This window comes from Gobius niger (genome assembly GCF_951799975.1).
Source record: "Gobius niger genome assembly, chromosome: 1".
In the NCBI taxonomy this organism is placed as follows: domain Eukaryota; kingdom Metazoa; phylum Chordata; class Actinopteri; order Gobiiformes; family Gobiidae; genus Gobius; species Gobius niger.
In genome coordinates this window covers 71,638,897-71,659,785 of record NC_136852.1, presented here as the reverse complement: position 1 = coordinate 71,659,785, position 20,889 = coordinate 71,638,897, and the positions used below count along the sequence as shown (strand labels likewise).

At 42.0% G+C, this 20,889-nt stretch overlaps 1 protein-coding gene across 1 annotated transcript in view; it reads left to right on the top strand.

Moving 5' to 3' along the window:
- LOC306977495 (intermembrane lipid transfer protein VPS13A-like) overlaps nt 1-18,107 on the top strand; it is a gene marked incomplete at both ends in the record, with an annotated part of 63,021 nt that extends 44,914 nt beyond the window's left edge. The window contains 21 exons of the mRNA XM_079575836.1: nt 1,247-1,379; nt 2,421-2,478; nt 2,554-2,725; nt 4,242-4,407; nt 5,340-5,486; nt 7,177-7,258; nt 7,328-7,397; nt 7,468-7,582; nt 7,659-7,772; nt 7,850-7,995; nt 8,078-8,159; nt 10,093-10,206; nt 10,293-10,368; nt 10,456-10,619; nt 13,995-14,040; nt 14,279-14,402; nt 14,472-14,586; nt 14,915-15,000; nt 15,457-15,580; nt 17,038-17,112; nt 18,057-18,107. Coding sequence (XP_079431962.1) covers nt 1,247-1,379; nt 2,421-2,478; nt 2,554-2,725; nt 4,242-4,407; nt 5,340-5,486; nt 7,177-7,258; nt 7,328-7,397; nt 7,468-7,582; nt 7,659-7,772; nt 7,850-7,995; nt 8,078-8,159; nt 10,093-10,206; nt 10,293-10,368; nt 10,456-10,619; nt 13,995-14,040; nt 14,279-14,402; nt 14,472-14,586; nt 14,915-15,000; nt 15,457-15,580; nt 17,038-17,112; nt 18,057-18,107 — 2,260 coding nt within the window. The remainder of the gene's footprint in view (nt 1-1,246; nt 1,380-2,420; nt 2,479-2,553; nt 2,726-4,241; nt 4,408-5,339; nt 5,487-7,176; nt 7,259-7,327; nt 7,398-7,467; nt 7,583-7,658; nt 7,773-7,849; nt 7,996-8,077; nt 8,160-10,092; nt 10,207-10,292; nt 10,369-10,455; nt 10,620-13,994; nt 14,041-14,278; nt 14,403-14,471; nt 14,587-14,914; nt 15,001-15,456; nt 15,581-17,037; nt 17,113-18,056) is intronic.
- Between the last annotated feature and the right edge of the window lie 2,782 nt (nt 18,108-20,889).

The following is a 20,889-nucleotide window of genomic DNA, read 5'->3' as shown; positions in this document are numbered from 1 at the left end:
TTGGACTGTTGTTTGTTTGTTTGTTTTTCTTCGTTACTTCTCACTACAGCAAAACGAGGCTCATCAGTATCATGGCGGCGCCTGTACCTACTTTACATTATTCATTTGTTAACTCAAAGAAAATGCAACATTCAATCATTTTAAAAGCGTCAGTTCAGCATAAATTATTTTATAAGTCCGTTTTTAACACGTGCCTTTGTTGTTGTCAACAACCTTTGCAATAAAAGTTGGAAAACTGGGAAAGTTGCTACGACTGGGGCTGGGAAAAAATCAATTTGATTTAAAATCGAGTTGGTCAAATCGATTCATATTTTCAAAAACTCTCTCTGCCCTCTGCTTAGAGGAAGAAGGTCCTGCTGTACAAATGTACAACTGTATCCTCAGTTAACTGTTTTATTAACTCAATCCAAACACAGTATAAATAATTTGGATGTTTAACAATCTTTGTTGCACAGTGACTTTTCAGGTAGAGAAAGTGTTTGCCATTGCAATTTATGTTGATGCACATTAATTAATTAAAATAAATATATATATTTAAAATATTTTTTACAGTTCAGTTATTTTGTTTGAAATGGGGGGGAAAAAATCGATTCTAATCGTAAATCAAGTTTTTTGTAAAAAATACAAAATCGTGTACTGCATCCATACTGTAAGGACTTACCTTTGAGAATGAATAGCAAAAGTGAGAGAGTTAGTATTAACATAAGCGGTGCATTGTCCCGCCCTCTGGCGGGACAATGGAACTGTTCCCCACTACTATAATATGTAAAAGCATAAAGATAAAAGTTCAATAGGTTTTTCAATTTAAACAACCCTTAAATAAATATAAAAATGTGCATATAATGTCAGATTCTCAGTGTTTTCTTGCTTAAATCATGAGGTAACTGTGAATGATCGTAACATAATAATAATATAATAATTGTGACTCGAGCCGTGACATCCCTAACTTGCACTTTCCGATACATCACGATACGTGTTTCTAATGGTTTGTTTATGTTTGCCGTGGCGACGCAGCACTGAGAACTCGCCATACATTTTATGTATGCGGTCGTTGGTATCTAAGATAAGGCTGCACAATATGAAAAAACGATGTATTTAGACAGTTTTCTCTCGGTTCCTCTGTGTGGGTTCTGGAATGCTGTTTCCTGGATGCGCTGTTGCCCTCTTGGTGGTTGGCCTCTAACGCTGTACCTCTGGTCCTGTGGGAGGTTAGACGCCGGGTTAACTCGTGTCTGTGCGTGTGCAGTTCCCAGGAGGAGGCTGAGCAAGAGGAGCTGGAGCCCGGGAAGGCCGTGTACTACACCTGGACCCAGCCCACGGGATCCAGGGAGCTGTGCTGGAAGTGCGGCCCCTACAGCGGCAAGCTCCAGAGTGTCAAGGTGCGGCTGCTCCCCATGCTGTGTTCAGCTTTACAAGAATGTTTGGATCTGTTTCACATGAGGCTTGGATTCAGATACAGGAATTACTGTCGTGCACTTACAATATCAGATTATGTCATATGTTTCCTGTTTTCTCTAGAGTGGGATGTAACATTTTCCATCCAAATACGGCCAATTACGACGCCTATACCAGGTCTATAACTGGAATTAATCCTGTTGAAATCAGGGCGAGTTAAGATCTAGAACAGGACTAATTCACAAATAATGTAGTTCCAAATCAGGTCTGAGGCAAAGGTGGCTGAGCGGGGGAAAAATGGTTTTAAAGTGGAAGTAAACACTGAAACAGTCGTTTTTCTACAGGTAAACTGCATTTAACCTCTTAACTCCCGCCTGAACCGAGAGGATCTTTTTCCTCACGTCATCAGATTTTTTTTCCATCATTTTTTTGTTGGGTATTGAACTCATTTTTGTAACTTTATTTGTCATTTTTTGTCGTCACATTTTTGTCACATTTTTGTCATTTTTTCGTCCATTTTTTCGTCCATTTTTTGTCGTTTTTTGTCACATTTTTGTCATTTTTTTTTGTCATTTTTTGTCACATTTTTATCGCATTTTGTCATATTTTTGTCATTTTTTTGGTAATTTTTTGTCACATTTTTGTCATTTTTTCGTATATTTTATATCACATTTTGGTCACTTTTTTTGGAATTTTTTGTAATTTTTTGTCAAATTTATATCAAATTTTTGTCATTTTTTGTCACATTTTTGTCATTTTTTGTCATTTTTTGTCACATTTTTGTCATTTTTTGTCACATTTTTGTCATTTTTTGTCATTTTTTGTCACATTTTTGTCATTTTTTATCACATTTTTGTCATATTTTTGTAATTTTTTTGTCACATTTTGTAACATTTTTGTCATTTTTTGTCACATTTTTGTCATTTTATCGTAAATTTTTTGTTATTGAAAGAGTGCTCAGCAGTTCTAATACACATTGAGTTGCCTTGTGTACGAAATTGATCTAAATATTTGTCCCTCTTCAGGACCACAAAGAGGACATAAACCAAGAAGGGAAGCTGTATGTGGTGTCGTTTTATGAAGGTACGTGTCATGTCTGATGTTTCCCCCAGTTTTCCCTCAGTGTTCTGATGATCCCACACTGTTCCTCTCCCTCAGGCCTGCAGCGCGTGGTCCTGTTCACCGAAGAGCTGTCCATCTTCCAGCTGCTGTCCGAGAGCGAGAAGGCCCAGCTGGCTGAGCAGGAGATCGTCCTGTCCCTGCAGAGCGTGGGCGTGTCCCTGGTCAACAACTCCACGGGACAGGAGGTGTCCTTCATCGGCATCACCAGGTACTGCCCACGGCACGAGAACTGCAGTTATTACAGTATATCTAATCATCTGAGTCTGGAGGAGAGGATTCAGTTTGTCTTTCAACTTGGTTCTTCCTCGGTACTGTACTTTTCAATTGTCTAATACATTAAATATAATTGTTAGGGAAAATAATTGCTTGTTTTTACTGCGATAGATCGTTAAAAATGCAGATTTGGCTGAAATTGTGCAAAATCTGTTGCTCAAAAGTTGAATCCAATTAGATTTTTATTATTAAAATGTCCCCTCAGCCCTGTTCAATGGAAGGTTTGCAAATTTTAAAGCCTCTCCGCGTAACTTTTCCGCCCAATAAGGCAACCACATATAGGTCCCATTCACAACCCCCTCTTGATCCGAAACCAGGCCCGTTTGCGCAGATTGCCCGGTTCGTTTGAGGTGCAGTTAACTCGCAAACGGGCTCTGTTCCGGGAAAACAAAGAAACGAAACCCTGGCCCGGCTGAAAACCTGGGACTCGGTCCGGTTCAAACGAACTCTGTCGCGGATCATTTGGGTTATGAAAGTAACTGAGCCAGAGAGCGGAACAAAACCAAAACAAACGAGTCACGCAAAGACAGAAAAGCGCGGAGACAATTGCGACATTCATTACGTAATGTAAATGAGAACGCATGTGCAGACACGTTAGAGCGAACAGTTCATACGACATTTACACCTAAAGCCATGACTCGTAAATATGAAGCCAGAGGCCGGAGAGCAAAGCCCTGGTCAGATCATTTTTACTACCTCGCTCCACGCCTCTTTCTCTCAGACAGTCTTCATTAGCAGTTTTCGATGTCTCTGCCCGGAGCCTTCGCAGTCGTCATATGAAGAAAAAATATCTCTGGGGATCGCCAGTCCTGGTTTAGTCCCGCTTTAGTCCCGGTTTTGCCTCGTCTGGCATGATCTCATCTCATCGTCGACTCATTTATCTCCCATTTCGTCCGTAAACAGATCTGTGCGTTCTCAGCGTAGCTAGAGTCACTGTTATATTAAAAAGTGCGGAAAGAAAAGCGAACACAGCCACAGGTCTGATCCCGCTCCATTTTGTAAACAGAAGACGGAACCGGAAGTGGAGTTTAATCGACGAATCAGAGAAGTGTGTTTCTTGTTCACTGTTTTTCCTGTAGACGGTTTTGATACACACAGGCGTGTAGGGGAGCTCTGCATTTAGAACGTTGGTTCGATTGACAAAAAAGAGTTGTGAATGCAAACCGCACCACTTTGAGAGCTGAAATAATGTTGCAACTTTGGTCCCCAATCGAACCGAGTCCCAGTGCCAGTCCCCGGTGTGAATGCGAACGTATTTGCGACTGTATTTCCCGCATTTTTAGAGTACTTTAGCAGGTATTGGTATAATATTATTTGTCATCTTGGGGGCCAGAGGGTCTGTGCTGGAGGGTAGGATTCGGCCCCCGGGCCTGACGTTTCCTTCCCCATTGTTACGTCCTCATCCATAAAAAGTAAGGTGAGTATTTAACCCTTTGTTTCCTGTGACGTAGCTCGGACGTGGTTTGGGAACACAAGCCGAGGAAGAAGAGGAAGAAGAAAGATCGCTGGAAGACTCTGAGCATCAAAGAGGCGGAGATGTTGGAGAGCAGTTACCAGAGCTACCTCGCCACTGAGCCGGTGGACAACGCCATCAACGACCTGGAGAACGGCTATCAGGTTTGAGCCCTTTTTTCAGCGACCAATAAGGCTTCCATTTGACTTGGCTGTAAGTTTGATTTTTTTCTGCCAGGAGTTACTTTAACCCCTTAACTCCCACCTGAACCGAGCACATTTTCTCCAGTTTGGCTTCACCCCAGTCCAAAAGCTTCTGGGAAAAAGCTGTGAAAATAGCAACAAAACTGAGACGAAAACAATGAAGAAAATGTGACAAAAAAGTGAGAAAACATTGACAAAAAAGTGATGAAAAATGACAAAGATTTGACCAAAAAATGACAAAAATGTGACAAAAATGTGATAACAAGATTGCCGAAACAATGACAAAAATGTGACAAAAAATGACTAAAAAATGACTAAAAATTTATAAATTTGACAAAAAAATGACAAAAATGTGACAAAAATGACAATAAAATGTCAAAAATTTACATAAATGAGTTGAATACCCAACAAAAAAATGATGGACAAAAAAATACAAAAAATTGACAAAAAAATACAAAAATGTGACAAAAATGTGATAACAAGATTGCCGAAACAATGACAAAAAAATGACAAAAAATTGATAAATTTGACAAAAGAATTACAAAAAATTGACAAAAATGTGATAAAAAATGACAATAAAATTACAAAAAAGTTACATAAATGAGTTGAATACCCAACAAAAAAATTATGGGAAAAAATTCTGATGACGTGAGGAAAAAGATCCTCTCGGTTCAGGTGGGAGTTAGGAGGTTGCTTGAGTAACGATTGGACTCAGTTCTTCTGGTTAACATATTATCATTTCAACACAATGAAAGAAAATTGACTTTATTTACTATAAAGCAGATTTGTAACTCAGTCTTTTTCTGCACAATGAGAAAGTGCCTGTTAGCTGTCCGTGTGCACCACCAGTAGAACTCAGTCCACAGAAGCCTAATGTTTGGTGTTGTCCTCAGGTCATGTTCACTCCTAACGGTGTGGACATGAGGATGCACCAGCCCACAGACGCTCCTCTGAGGAGACACTTCCTCCCCGGAGTGAAGATCGAGTACAGCGTGTCGCCGCGCCAGAGTTCCTACCGCGTCCAGATCCACCGTATACAGGTCATACAAGCCATGATTCACATCTCTCTATTTAGCCTTGGCTACAGAGGCATGCTGGGTAATCAGGAGAGTTGGGACAGTTCCCGGTTGGCGACTCTGTTGCGGAGCTTTTGGGCCGGGCCGTCAGAATAGAATGAATTAATTAATTAATTAATAACATACTCACAGTTGTGCTATTCCAGGCCTAAAGGCTTTATCTGGCCTGCTGTTTCAGATATAAATGAAGTAACACAAGCGGAATTGTCAGGTGTTTAAGGATATTTAACACATTTAGTGCCGCGCTGTTTTGGGGATTTCACTGTTGATTTGTAGCACCAGCATATTCTGTTATAGCTATGGACACATGGCTCGTGCTATGGCTCATTTGAAAGACGGGAATCTAAGCTCTCCATAGAAGCTCTCTGAGAAATCCAAAGCTTAACACAGGCTACTTTGATCAAAATCACAGATTTTTTTCTAGATTCTGAGATAACGGGGGTTCTATGCAACACTCTCCTTTCTGATTAACTCCTCTGTCCTCTCTGGACGGACACTGATGTTATGTGAAGAGGCAAATGCCTAGATATTACCGCATCAAGTCAATTTTCAACGACAACATTGTTGACACGTTTTGAAACACTCCGTGTTGCCGCTGATCGATCGCTTTTTATGGCGTGTGCATTTAAACAGCCTGGTTCTCGGATTAACAGGATGTTTTTCAGTCGTCCTTGGGTCAATTTTGACCATTTGAAAACTAAACGTTAAAATCTCAACTGTTTCGAGTTTTCCATGGGAAGCCGCTCTGAAGCTGTTCACTACACAATACCACGCCCCCTCAGACTAAAAAAAAAAGAAAAGAAACTCAATAATATACAAACCCCGCAAAAACGAGTTTTTCCGATTTTGGCACTCAATGTGTTAAGTGGAACAGCCCTCTGCTTTAGTTCAAGTTGGTGAAGCCCAATCCAGTGGAGACAAGCATAAGTGTCTGCGCGAGTAAAGAGAGAAAAAGGCAGTGAAAGGTAGAAAAGTGGACCATTTTTATCTACATAACTTGGTGCTGATTGTGGGGTTGTATCAGGCTCAGACTGTGTGTGCAGTGGCCCACATAGAAATAGAAATTGTTAGAAATTATCAAAGTGGTATTTGATCCACCACCCTCTTGTATGTGAGACCAGTGAACTATTACAGAGCTACAATTCCGGGCCAGTCTTCTCCAAATTCCCTGGCCGACATTAGTTCCCAGTACTAATGTCGGCCTTGACCTTGTCAAGTTTATTTCTATAGCACATTTACAACAACCACGGCTGCCCAAAGTGCTTCACAACACAAACAGATGATAAAAACTATGAATACAAATACAAACAAGGCATAATAAACTTTACGTCAAAATCAATTTAAACAAAAATACAATGGAGAAAGTTGAACATATTAAAAAGCCTGTGGAAAGAGGTGGGTTTTAAGGGAGGACTTAAAACTGCTTAGAGTCGGGGCCAAACGGATGTTGAGGGGCAGACCGTTCCACAGTCGGGGGGCAGCAGCGGAAAAAGCTCTGTCTCCTCTGGTTTTCATGTGCGTTTTGGGTTATGTAGAAGTCTGATGCTCTCAGACTTGTACACAGGCTGTAAATGGAATATACCACAGACCTACAGCTATAGCACCAAACAAAACCTGCACAATCATGACTCTCATTACATTCTGCTGTTCTCAGATCCAGAACCAGCTGCCTGGAGCCATCTTCCCGTACGTGTTCTACCCAGTCAAACTGCCCAAGTCGATCGTCATGGAAGCTGGTGAGCACATAATGGGAAAAGCATTTTAAGTGCAAGACTTTTTGTTCTGATATTTGATCTAATGTCCAGAACCCAAACCTCTGACCGACATCAGCATCGTGACCAGAGCAGCAGGACACTCGGACATCTCCAGAATCAAGTAGTTATAAACACCCTAGATCTTTGTATGATTTCATGGAGCATCATCTCATTGTTTATTTCTTCCGCAGGTACTTCGCGGTCTTAATCCAGGAGATGGACTTAAAACTGGACTTGGGTTTCGTCTACGCCATCTTAGACCTGCTCTCACCAGAGAACGCCAGCATCGAGAGCTCGGAGCAGGAGGTAATCTCTATTTCCTGTTTATCCATCCCCCGTTGATCCTTATGTAAATACCTGATTTCCATGCCTTTGCCTGCAGGTGGAGCTATTTGAGAAGAACATAGAGTATATTAACATGGAGCTAAACAACGGCTCAGCTGCTGATAACTCTCCCGTCAGTCTCTTCGAGTTCTTCCACATCTCTCCCATCAAGGTGCCATTCCTCACTTGTGAAAAAGCTTGGATAATGTCATGCAGAGGAGTAAATCATTCCATGGCCTGTGTTCGCAGATGCACCTGAGCTTCTCCCTCAGCACTGCCGGAGAGGACGGTCTGAAGGAGAAGAGAAAGCGGACGTTGATCCCAGTGCAGTCGCTGAAGCTGCTGCTGAAGAGCATCGGGGCCACGCTGACCGACGTGGAGGACGTGGTCTTCAAGTGCGTCCACATTCGCGCACAATACTCGCCGCCGCATACGCTCATTTCAGACGCAACAGTGAGATGTTTTCATGTGTTTCAGGCTGGCCTTTTTCGAGCAGAAGTTCATGTTCTGCACCACACAGCAGCTGCAGCGGCGGGTCATCAGGCACTACTCTAAGCAGGTAACGCACTCGCAAAAATAAAATGCAGTAAGCGAAGTGTCAATTTAAATTTCGGTTTAAATTTGGGCTGCCAAAGAACTAAGGCTGAAACACCTAATCGATTAATCGACAACTAATCGATTACTAAAATAGTTGTCAACTATTCCAGTAATCGATTAATCGTTTTCTAGTAAACACAGACTAAAATTGAGCAAAAAAGACATGACAATTATGTATTTTGGATGAAAACCTACTTTGTTTTTTAAAGTTAGGGTCTGCAGTGTTTTGTACATCGTAAATTTCATAAATATCTGTCTTTTTCTCGTCCAATCAAAGCAGAATTAGCACAAAGAGCCTCCGACAAACGTTTACTATAAGTTTACTCCATCCACGTGTCCTCAAGCGGCGCCACTTTAGCTTTAAGTGATAAAATTTTAAAAAAAAATACAATTTCCATGCACCTTTCACAGCCAAGCGATTAATCGTAAAAATAATCGGTCGATTAATCGATTACCAAAATAATCGTTAGTTGCAGCTCTACAAAGAACCCACGCCACCATTGAAATGGACCGTGAACACTGAAGTATATTGAGCCATAGCCTTAGCCTTTATGTCTTAAAGCGGGGGTATTATGCAAAATCGATTTTTTCAAGCTTTCCATCATGTTATTATGTCATTCCCTCATTAAAAACATGCCTGAAGTGTTGCCTTGGCACATTCACGTATTTTTGAGTAATCTGTAAAAACTCTGATGGCGGCCATTTTAGGGATAGGTTTGCCTGAGTCCTCCTAGGAACGCCCCCACCTCCTGGAGACGCCTCCGAGCTTTCGTCACCAGCCGAGTAACCGACCACTGCTCCTCAGCAGAACCCCCTCCCCACTGATGCCACAGACAGCGTGTGGAGGGGGCGTGTCGGAAAGGCTCAGAGGTTCTTAAAGAGACAGAGGCCTATTTCAAGACATTCACTACAGCCATTTTGAGAGAGACATTTTATACAAGGCAGTTATTCTATTCTATTCTTCACATTAGGAATTTGTCTCATTCTCTTGTAAATGATAACTCAAGTGCAGGAAGTAAACAAACGGGAACCCGGGCCGATGGGAACGCTGTGGAGGAGCTGATCCGAGCGTAACTTTGACACAGATTTAGCCACTTTTCAAACCTCCTGTGACGATATTTGGAAACAGGGCAAACAACAAATGTTGTGTGACCCTCCAGGGTTTTTTTATTAAAGTCACCATTGCGTCTTCAAAGCACGTCCAGCTGCTCCGTGTGCAGGTCAGTCCCACGCCTCAAAATAACTCCTCCCATCAGCGCGAGCGTCTCGTCTTCTCTCGGGTCAGTCTCATGATCGATCACAAACACAAACGCTCCGTCTAAACTCGCCTTTTACACAAGATAACAACAAATAATCCGGTCCGCGGTCAAAACGAAACAGAAACCTGCAGTGACATTGATGTCAAAGCTCCTCTAACAGCAACGAAACACTTCCTGTTGTCCCGACAAAATAAAGGGCGTCAATGTTCCAGCCGCTGGGAGATGGTTTGAAATGTTAATTAATAAATGAACCTAATATTTTAGGTGCAAATGGACACAAATCTTCGTTTTCCTGGTCGTCCATTTTGCTCAAATAGAAGTAAAGGCCTGGTTCCAATAAAGGCCTGGTCCTAGATGCCCTTGAGTAAATAAAGGCCCGGCCTATATTAGAGCATTTACGGTAAACAACTTTCCAGTGATTTGAAATTGCCCAAATCCTAGCTCTCCTTATTGCTTTTCTCTATCTGTGAATAGCGTTTTCTTGTAGCCAAAATTTACCCTACCCATAATGCAACAAGCAGCTCGAGATTGGCACTTTGCTTATTACTTGATCACTATTTTTACCCCAAACCTACAAAGACTGTTTCGTTGATCATTATTGTGGCCGAATCTGACACCATTGTTGCCCCACTGCAGGCGATCAAGCAGATGTACGTGCTGGTGCTCGGCCTGGACGTCCTGGGGAACCCCTTTGGCCTGATCCGAGGTCTGACCGAGGGAGTGGAGGCCTTCTTTTATGAGCCCTGGCAGGTACTGCGCACGTGCAACACACATACCCGTCCTCAGCCTCCGTTTACTTCTGTACTGTAGCCTAACTGCGGTGTGGTGTTCCTCAGGGAGCGATCCAGGGGCCGGAGGAGTTTGTAGAAGGCATGGCTCTGGGGGTCAAAGCTTTAGTCGGAGGAGCTGTAGGTTAGTGCATTCTGATTGTCTATATATATATTAATGTCAGTGAAGTCCTCAGTCCTTATAGCCTCTTGTGTATGTGAAATTGTCCAGGGGGAATCGCCGGATCAGCGTCCAGGATCACCGGAACCATGGCCAAAGGCGTGGCTGCCATCACCATGGACAAGGAGTACCAGCAGAAGAGACGAGAGGCCATGAACAAGCAGCCCAGCGGCCTGAGGGAGGGGCTGACCCGCGGGGGGAAGGGGCTGGTGTCTGTGCGTATCACTGCCACTCATTCACAAGCTCTGACTCTGTTACTGTAAACATCTGTCAAAGTAATTGGGGGGGGTCCCGAGATTTTTTCACACAATTGACAAACAGGAACAAGGGGTTAGTAAGGAAGTTCCCTGTTGACTGTTGCAGCTTTGAGGCTTTGTAGCTTTTACATTTTACGCTTTATAAACTAAACATAGAAAGGACAGATGGCGTAACGACCTCCGGAAAGAGTTATCAAGCGGCTACTCTGGGAACCGTTGAGAACTCTATATTTTGATCAGTTTAATTTTCTTAAGGGGAGACACTACAGGCAAAACTCAATTTTTAAGTTTTCAGGTTTTGGGCCAAATTGGTTTCACCCGGAAACAGAAAATATGCCTAATCTTCACAATAACATGTTTAAATATTGCACTGATTCAATGTTCCCCCATAGACCTATATGGGACAATGCAATTTCAAGGGCCTTTTTCTCAAAACACATTTTTCTGTCATTGTGGCGACACTATGTCCACGTCAGTCGGACCTAAAGACTTGGACTGAACAATATTTGGAAGATTTTTTCAGAAGGATTTTTTATTATTTAATCCCTAGCCCCATGTATTGAGTTTTGAATGTCAAAAAATAAGGCGAATTTTTTTTTTTTTACAAAATCTTCCACTAAAAAACAGCTTATTTTTTTAAAACTAAACAAGAAATCCCAAATCCCCTGTGAAAAAGTCTTGGTAACTCATTCATCAATAAAATGAAACCATAAATGTGAATGTAGCTCTATCCATTATTCAGATTTCGTTGCCGAAAAGATGGGAAATTTGGGGAATTTTTTGGAATAAAACACCTTGTTCTTATATGAAAAGATAAAATGACAGAAAACTTGCAATGTATTTTTTTCTTACATTTATGCCAGTGATCGACAGCAACAGTTTCAAATTGATATCTGTAAATATACATTTTTTCCCTATTCACCTGCAGTGTCTCGCCTTAAGTACCATTAGCATTTAGCCTCAAACATCGCAAATTATGAACAATGCAGATGTTGTCCCGTGTGCATCTTTGTGTGAAGATTTCTGTAAGTTTTTCACTGACAAAATTTTAAACCTGCGGTCAACTTTGTCTCCTCCAGCCACAGATCCTAGTGTTACACCTGTGTGCTCTGCAGTCCTTTGTGATTTTGACTGTGTTCTTCTGTCCGATCTGTCTAAAATTGTTGACAGTTTAAAATCCTCGGTTTGTCCCCTAGATTGTATTCCAGCTGGACTTCTAAAAGCTACTTTTGATTCTGTGGGGACTTGTATTGCACATTTGATAAATGTCTCTCTGATGTCAGGCTGTGTGCCCGCCGCCTTTAAACAAGCTGTAGTACAACCACTTTTGAAAAATCGCATCTTAGATCCTTCTGTTTTATCTAATTATAGGCCTATCTCAAAGCTGCCATTTTTATCAAAAATTTTAGAAAAAGTGGTGTATGCTCAATTACAGTTGCACCTTCAATTGTTTGATATTGGTGAAAAATTCCAATCTGGTTTCAAATCGTTGCACAGCACTGAAACGGCTCTTTTAAAAGTTTTTAACGACCTTCTTTTAATAACAGACTCCGGCAGCTCAGCTGTTCTTGTGCTGTTAGATTTAACTGCAGCCTTCGACACTGTCGACCACAAGATTTTGATTTCCCGTCTTGAGTCTTGTGTGGGATTGCGAGGTACAGTGCTCAGCTGGTTTAAATCATATTTGACAGATCAGTCTTTCATTGTAAATATTGATTCTTTTAGTTCTAAAAGGGCCCCCTTGTCTTGCGGTGTGCCTCAAGGCTCAATTCTAGGACCCATTCTTTTTGCATTGTATTTGCTGCCTTTGGGTTCCATATTTAAAAAAATATGGCATTCAATTTCATTGCTTTGCAGATGACATACAAATGTATCTTCCCCTCAAGGTGAACTCACCAAACATTTTGCATCAATGTCTTCAGGAAGTGAAGGACTGGATGTCCCTTAATTTTCTAAATTTGAACGAGGACAAAACAGAGATTGTTGTTTTTGGTGACCTCAATCTCTGCAAAAATGCTCTTGGCCCTCTTGAGTCTCGTTCTCAGACCAGCTCTTGGTGTTTTTATTGATAGCTTTTTTAAGCTGGAAAAGCAGCTGAGCGCAGTGGTTAGAGCTGGCTTTTTTCATCTTAGGCTTCTTGGGAAGGTGAAGCGCTACTTGCCCCCTAACCAATTCGAAACGGTCGTCCTCGCCCTTGTAACCAGTCGCCTGGACTACTGTAATTCACTTTATTTAGGCCTGAGCCAATCCTCGATTCAGCGCCTCCAGATGGTACAAAATGCTGCTGCCCGACTGCTCTCAGGAGCATCACGATATGATCACATCACTCCTGTGCTTGCATCTCTTCATTGGCTCCCTGTTGGATTTAGAATACATTTTAAAATCCTCTTGTTTGTTTTTAAATGTCTAAATGGTTTAGCTCCACCTTATTTGTCAGAGTTGATATCTTTGCACAGTCCTGTCCGAGCTCTGAGGTCCGCTGATCAATATCTTTTAGACCATCCCAGGTCTAAGCGGAAGAGCAGAGGGGGCGGAGCCTTTGCTGTAGCCGGCCCTAAATTGTGGAATTCTCTCCCTTTACACATTAGAACTGCAACATCTTTGGAGAGCTTCAAGCACTCGCTGAAGACTCACTTTTTTGCACTGGCCTTCGGCACGAGCTGAGCTGAGCATTTTTCTCATGTTGATTTTATTATTCTATTTGTATTAAATGTTGATTGTTTTATTTTATGTATCTGTACAGCACTTTGGGGCAGTGGCTGCTCTTTGTAAATGTGCTCTATAAATACATTTGACCTTGACCTTTTTTTAGCTAATTGTGGATCGGGTTCACGTCTAACGGCCTCTAAACATCACCTAATAATTAGTTCTGAAAGGGTCTGAAATGTTAATTAATAAATGAAGCTAATATTTTAGGTGCAAATGGACACAAATCTGTTTTTCTTCGTTTTTCTGGTCGTCCGTTTGGCTCAAATAGAAATAATGGCCTGTCTCTAATTGTGGCCTGGTTCCGATAAAGGCCTGGTCCTAGATGCCCTTGAGTAAATAAAGGCCACGGCCTATATTAGAGCATTTACGGTAATTTCTTATAATATTGGCTAGTATCCATATTTAATCTTTAGGCATTTTTTAATTGGCCAAAGAACTTCATGAACTGACGACTTCATTCACTTCTCTTTTGGTGCTTATGTGCTCATGGGAAAGGCCGATGTATTTCTCTGTTGTATTTACTCACATGGGAGTTTGTCGCTGTGATGATGTGACGAGTGTGTCGCTGTGATGATGTGACGAGTGTGTCGCTGTGATGATGTGACGAGTGTGCTCTACTTTCAGGGCTTTGCGAGTGGGATCACAGGCATCGTCACCAAACCCATCAAAGGTAAGTCCAGTTTACGTCAAATACAACTCGTACACGTCACAGGCAGGAGGCGACGGCAAGAAACAGCTGTAACAAACTAAAGGTGTATTATATAGAGACATTTGTGCTGTACATTAAAAGTGTGATATTGGATAACTGTACTGAGTATTTTGCTAACAATATTGCGATATTTCACCTTTCTGGTATTTCTTGTGCGTGTGAAGACCTCTGTGACGGCTCATGTCTTTGATATCGGCAGGCGCTCAGGAGGAGGGGGCGGCCGGGTTCTTCAAAGGCGTGGGCAAAGGCCTGGTGGGGGCCGTGGCCCGTCCCGCCGGAGGCATCATCGACATGGCCAGCAGCACCTTCCAAGGCATCAAGCGGTGGGATCATATCAACACGTACAGTTCTCCTGAGTAACATGTGGGAATGACGACGGCTTTTGTGTCCAGGGCAGCGGAGACGTCCCAGGACATCCAGTCTCTCCGGCCCCCGCGCTTCATCCACGAGGACGGGGTCATACGCCCGTATAATGAGAGCGAGGCCCTGGGCAGCCAGATGCTCCAGGTAACGGCACATCAACACCATCCTTTAGTTTATTCTACACTGACGACAGCTGAGCCTCCAAACCCACTCTGCTTCAGGAAATACTTTGACTTTTACAGTAAAAAAAGTTAAAGGGACACCATTGAGTATTGAAAATGGAAGGAAATCCAGTGAGACGCTTTAAGAGCTTTGGGGTTTATTCAGTTTCAATTATTATGATTGAAGTAGATTTTTATGGACGTTTCTGCCAAAACGTTGACTGACGGATGAATGAAGCGATGTCGAGTTCTGGGGGAAAAGGCTCTAACGTCTGTCATTGTAGTTAAACATCAACTCCACTCTCTTTCAGAAAATCGAGAACGGGCGCTTTGCCAAGTACAGGTATTTCGCCCACGCCAAGGTGAACGACTCGGACTTCCTCATGATCACAAAGAGGTGAGAGTTCAGCTGGATGAGGCTTAAAGCTGCAGAGCGCTTTTAACTCATTGACATTTTCAAATCAGAGTTCCCACTGCCAGAGGGTTTTCACAATTTTGACTGCTTTTTCAAGAATATGTAGGTCTAGGTCTATGTCAACACAAAACCCTCCAAATGAAAGATTAGACTGTTTTCTTTCATCTAAAAAAAACAGTTTGTTTGTACCTCTTTCCATTCTTCAGTAATCGTCCGTAGAAAATAGGTAAAATCACCCAAAAAGCTGAGAAAACGAAAGAGCAATGCTGCCACCTAGTGACTCAATCAAATAACTTGTGGTTCTTTTATTCAGTCACTAGGTGGCAGCATTAGGCAAGATTTTAACACCAGACATGCTCAAGGCGTTCCTGCAGCTGTTCCCAGGTGTCATTGGCAGTCAGTGAGTTAAGAGTCGGTTTGTCCTGTTTTTTTTTTCAGGGGCATTTTCTTCTTCACCAAAGGGATGTTCGGGCAGCTGACGTGTGAGTGGAAGTGTCTGTACGAGGAGTTTACGAAGGAGCCCATGATCGTGGAGAGTCGCAGGCTGCGCATCGAGGCCAAGGTCCTTCACCTACACAACACAACCTAACCTCTGACCCCCCGCCTGAACCGGGTTCAGCTTTACCCAAATGTAAAAGCTTCACAGTGCCACATTTTTTAAGCGTTTTCGTCTCTTTTTGTGGCTTTTTCGTCGCTTTTCTTCATTGCTTTTTCAGCGTGTTTTTGTTACCTTTTTGTCCCTTTTTTGTCGTGTTTTTGGCGTGTTTTCGCTACTTTTTTGTCCCTTTTTTGTCGTGTTTTCCTCATGTTTTTGCAGTGTTGTTTTTGGCAGCCCTTTTAGTTTTAGTCTTAGTCTTAGTCCTTTGGACGAAAATGCATTTATGTTTAGTCACATTTTAGTCACTTCAAAATGTGAGTTTTAGTCACGTTTTAGTCAGACGAAAATTAAAAAGGTTTTTGTCAAGTTTTCGTCGGTTTCATTATAAGAAGTGATAATTAATTTCGATAAGTCTTGGAAATTGGGATAAATAATAGCTTCTATTGGCTGTTGACAAACAGATGACACCACGATAGGCTCTGGCAGAAGTGGTCGGCCGACTGTGAACAGGACTTTTCCCAAAAGTGCCCACTCTCTTCGTCCTCTGATCATCGCTTCGAGATTTTTTTATTTTTTTTTACCAACAGCGCTGTCTGCACATACGTAGCACCTCAACGTGCTTTCTGCTTTCATACGCCACGGTATTGAAAACTGTCCTGAGAAACAACAAAGTCCCTGTGACATGGATGTCAGACACTCCGAGGAGGATGTACGCGAGCAGTGACCACACGCCACAGGGAGAGAGAGAGAAAGAGGCGCCGCTGCCCGGGCGCATCATGAGCAGCACGGCGCCGCTCCGTGTCACGTTTACCGTGTGTTCTCTCACTCCGCGCACAAACTCTGTGTTTGTGAACGATCTGACGAAAAACGTTCTCCCATTTTTGTCTCGTCTCATTGACGTAAACTCGTAAACGTCTCGTCATGTTCTCGTCCCCAAAGAGCTCATTTTAGCTCGTCATCGTTACGTTATCGTCATTAAAAAAAGGGGCGTCAACGAAAAGATATCGTTATCGTCTTCGTTGACGAAAACAACACTGTGTTTTTGTGGCGACTTTTTTTTTTTTTTCGTTTTTATTTGTGTTTTTGTCACTTCTTTGTCTTTTGTGGCTTTTTTTTCATTGCCTTTTTGTGGCGTTTTCATCCACGTTTTTGTCAATATTTTGATGCTTTTTTTTTTTAAGCTTTTAGATTTGGGTCAAGCCAAACTGGAGAAAATATGCCTGGTTTTAGATGACAATACATTGCTGTTCCCACATTAAAAACATACCTTGAGCTGTGTTTCATTAAAGTTTAGGTCTATGCTGAACTTCCATTCATTCATTCATTCAGGGTGCAGTCTCGCATATAATATACTGTATTCAGTGTGTCAAAGGAAGAAATACTTATAGAACTCTTTGTAACTGTTTTGTCTCTTCCTCCAGGGGAAAGCCAAGTCCATCTTCCACGCAAAGGAGTTTGGGAAGACAATCAGCTTCGAAACTCCTGAGATCGCTGAGGTGAGAAACAGAGCCTATAGGGGACGTGATGGCTTGTTTAATTATCCTACCTCAGGGTGACCAGGCGACCGGGTTTTCCCTGACATGATCTCATTATAGGCCCAAAAAAAAACATCCATAAGAAATGTCTAAATTTCTCCAAAAAGTCTGGAGTTTTAAATTTCCCAGCCAGCGTCCTTGTGCAGGCAGCTTTTCTTAGTTTTGGTGATGATTGTGTCTCGCCTCCTCATAACTGTCCATCCCCCTCCCCTCCACCTTCTGTTCCCCTTGTAGATGAGCAGCTCCAAAACACATGTAAATCATCACATGTTATACCACTTAACCTCTTAACCCCCGCCTTAACCGAGCGCCTTTTCTCAATTTTCCTCACTTTTTAATTTTTTTGTCACTTATAGTCACATTCTTATCACTCTTTTGTCACTTTTTTCATCACATTTTTGTCACATTTGCATCACTTTTTCATCACATTTTTTGTCTCATTTTTTGTCGCTTTTTTGTCACTTTTTCATCACTTTTTTGTCACATTTCCGTCACTTTTTCATCACATTTTTCGTCACATTTTTGTCGCTTTTTAGTTTCTTTTTTGTCACTTTTTTGTCACATTTTCATCACTTTTTCGTCACATTATTGTTACTTTTTTGTCACTTTTTCGTCACTTTTTTCTCACTTTATTGTCACTTTATTGTCACATTTTTCTCAATTTTTTAGTCACTTTTTTGTCACATTTTTCTCACTTTTTTGTCACTTTTTCGTCAAACTTTTGAAAAACGATAGTATTTCCCTCTCGTCATCTTTGGTCATGGTGATCTGGTCGCCCTGTCCAGTTCTATTGTTCATTCTATTGTTCATTCTATCGTCATTCTATTGTGTTCATTGGTTCTTCCTGCTGAGTTCGAGGTCTTCTGGACAGAAAGTAACCAGATTATTTTCCTCTCTCTCCGCAGTGGGTTCTTGCCAAACTGGAGGAGGCCAGAGACAATTTTTATAAGCAGTGAAGGAGCTGCTGTTTAGTGCCTTTCAATCAATCAATCAAAACCTTGTTTATATTTCTTTTGGAAATAAAATATGTAAAATTGTATTATTTGTTTCTTCAATAAAAAATAAATGTGAAAAAAAACCAACTTTATTTATAAAGCGCTTTTCATACAGAGTTGTAACACAAAGTGCTTTACAGATTAAAAGCAGTTCCCGCCCACTCAACCACACACTCTTCCAAACAGACAACACTGCTCAACCCACCCCCCTCCCCATAGCCACACACACACACACACAGCCACACACACACACACACACACACGCAGCCACACACACACACATACACACACACACACACACACACACACACACACACACACACACACGCAGGCACACAGACACACACACACACACACACACGATGAGGTAATGGACGTAGTGCTGAGTCTGGGTACAGATGAACCAGGTAAGGAAATGCCATCAGAGGAGCCGTCTGCACCGGGAGCGGTACATCAGCCACAGCCACAGGGCACCACCACTGGACACCCCGCGGAGGTGCAGCAGAAGCACCACACCTCCATCCGGGCACCCAGAGGACAGCGCCCACACAGCCACAGCCGACCACCGCTCCCGGGGCAGAGGGCTCCCTCAGAGGAAACACTGGAAATTCTAAAAATGCAGAACTGCAATATACAAATAACAACATTAGAATAATAAAAACATATATATAAAACTAACTAAAAACTAGTATAATAAGATAATTATAAACATAAATAATAATAAAAATAACTGAATAAATAAGTAAGTAAGTAGAAATCAGCTAAAAGCTAAGCTAAAAAGGTGGGTCTTGAGCCTGCTCTTAAAAACATGAACGTTCTCTGCGGCCCTGAGCTCCTCCGGCAGGTCGTTCCAGAGGCGAGGGCCGTAATCAGGGGGAGCAGGTAAAACAAGAGGAGGACATTTCTCTAAAACATCAATAAAATTTGCAGCCACTTCAGGGGTAAGATAACGTTTCCTGACAGTTCTCACCGAGGTCTCCCGTTGAATAAAACCGGTGACATTAAAAAACACACAGTAGTGGTCAGAGACAGCCAAGTGGACGACAGAGGACACAGCCGTGGACAGGCCATACGTGATGACCAGGTCCAGACTGTGTCCTCTGTCGTGAGTTGGCTGCGTGACGTGTTGGGTAAAATCCATATAGTTAAGAACATTTAAAAACTCTGTTGCCACCGGATCTAAAAGATTGTCTATGTGTAGATTAAAATCACCAGTTAAAATAATCATCTCGTATGAGTTATGAATAATAGATAAAAACTCTGCAAATTCAGTGTTAAAAGCTGTGCATTTCTTTGGTGGTCTATAAATAGTGACGGCTAAAATTGGAGGATTACTAAAAACGACAGCATGGTTTTCAAAAGTGTTAAAATGCTCAAATAAAACAGGTTTGGTGGCAAGAGTATTAGAAGTTATTGATGCAGTGCCACCTCCCCTTTTACCATGTCTAACTGAAAATGCACTGCTAAAATTAGGTGGAGAGGCCTCCGTGAGAACAGTGTTCGCATCTGCACCCAGCCAGGTCTCAGTTAAAAACAGACAATCAAGCTTCTTGTCTAAAATCAAATCATTCACAATAAAAGACTTGTTCAGCAGAGAGCGGACATTTAAAAGAGCCATGTTTAATGTGGTGGGGGACTGAACATTTACAGAGGTATTTTGTGGTTGTGATATGGAGATGGGTCTGAGGTTATTGACGTTAATGGAATGAAAGATAGTTTTACCTTTAGTCCGCTCTCTGCTGATTAAAACCGGGATGTTCATTATGGCGGGTGTGGAGGGAGACCTTCATGATGCTTCTATTGTGAGTTCAACGTTCTGTGAAAGGACGCGGGATCCATAGAGGTTGGGGTGGAGTCTGTCTGGTCGGAAAAGTTCGGGCCTGTTAAAAAAGGTTAAAAAATTGTCCACATATGGGATGCTATTGTCTGTGCAATATTTCTTTAAAAACAGGTGGAGGAGCCTAAATCCTGCTGAATTGTCCATCACCAAAACGGGGTGCAGAAAAGGGTCCAGAGACGATGCAGGTTTTAGTGTTGTTTTTGATGGTGTTTATGAGTGAAATGAAGTCCTGGTTTAGTTTTTCTGACTGCTGAAGTTTGAGATCGTTGGTACCGGCATGAATTACAACTGTGGAGACTGAAGGGTGATTGTGGAGGATATTTGGGGCGGAGTTCTTGATATCCGCCACGAGAGCACCTGGGTGGCAGGAGGTGTAGCCAGTAATCACTCTCGCGTGGCGGACCATGGACTCTACTTTACTTTTACTTTTGGTCATCGTCCTGGTTTACACTCACTGCCGAAAGCTGTGGGTTTGGGTTCATGTTTTATACCGAGGCTGTTTGTTAAAGGTGTGTAAATATCATATATGCAGTAGTCTGTGTCACTGATTGTATTTCTGTTTGTTTTTATACCACGAATATGCAACGCAACTGTTTAAAAAGAAGTATAAAAGTGAAATAAAATTATATATATATAAATGAATGCTAATATTTGGGTTTAATACTTTGCCATTACTGTCCCCGAACCGAGCTGCTGCGGGTTTTTCTTTGACCCAATTTCAGTAAAAAATAAATTGTTTGAATAAAGAGCAGTGCTGTGTTTTCTTTTTCACTCAAACAAGTCGGATAAAAAGTCGTATATTTTATTGAAAATGTGTATAAATTATTTAAATATCCTCTGACAGCAGGTATTTACAACGACACACAGACACGGTGGAGATGCTACACAACAGCACACGCAGTG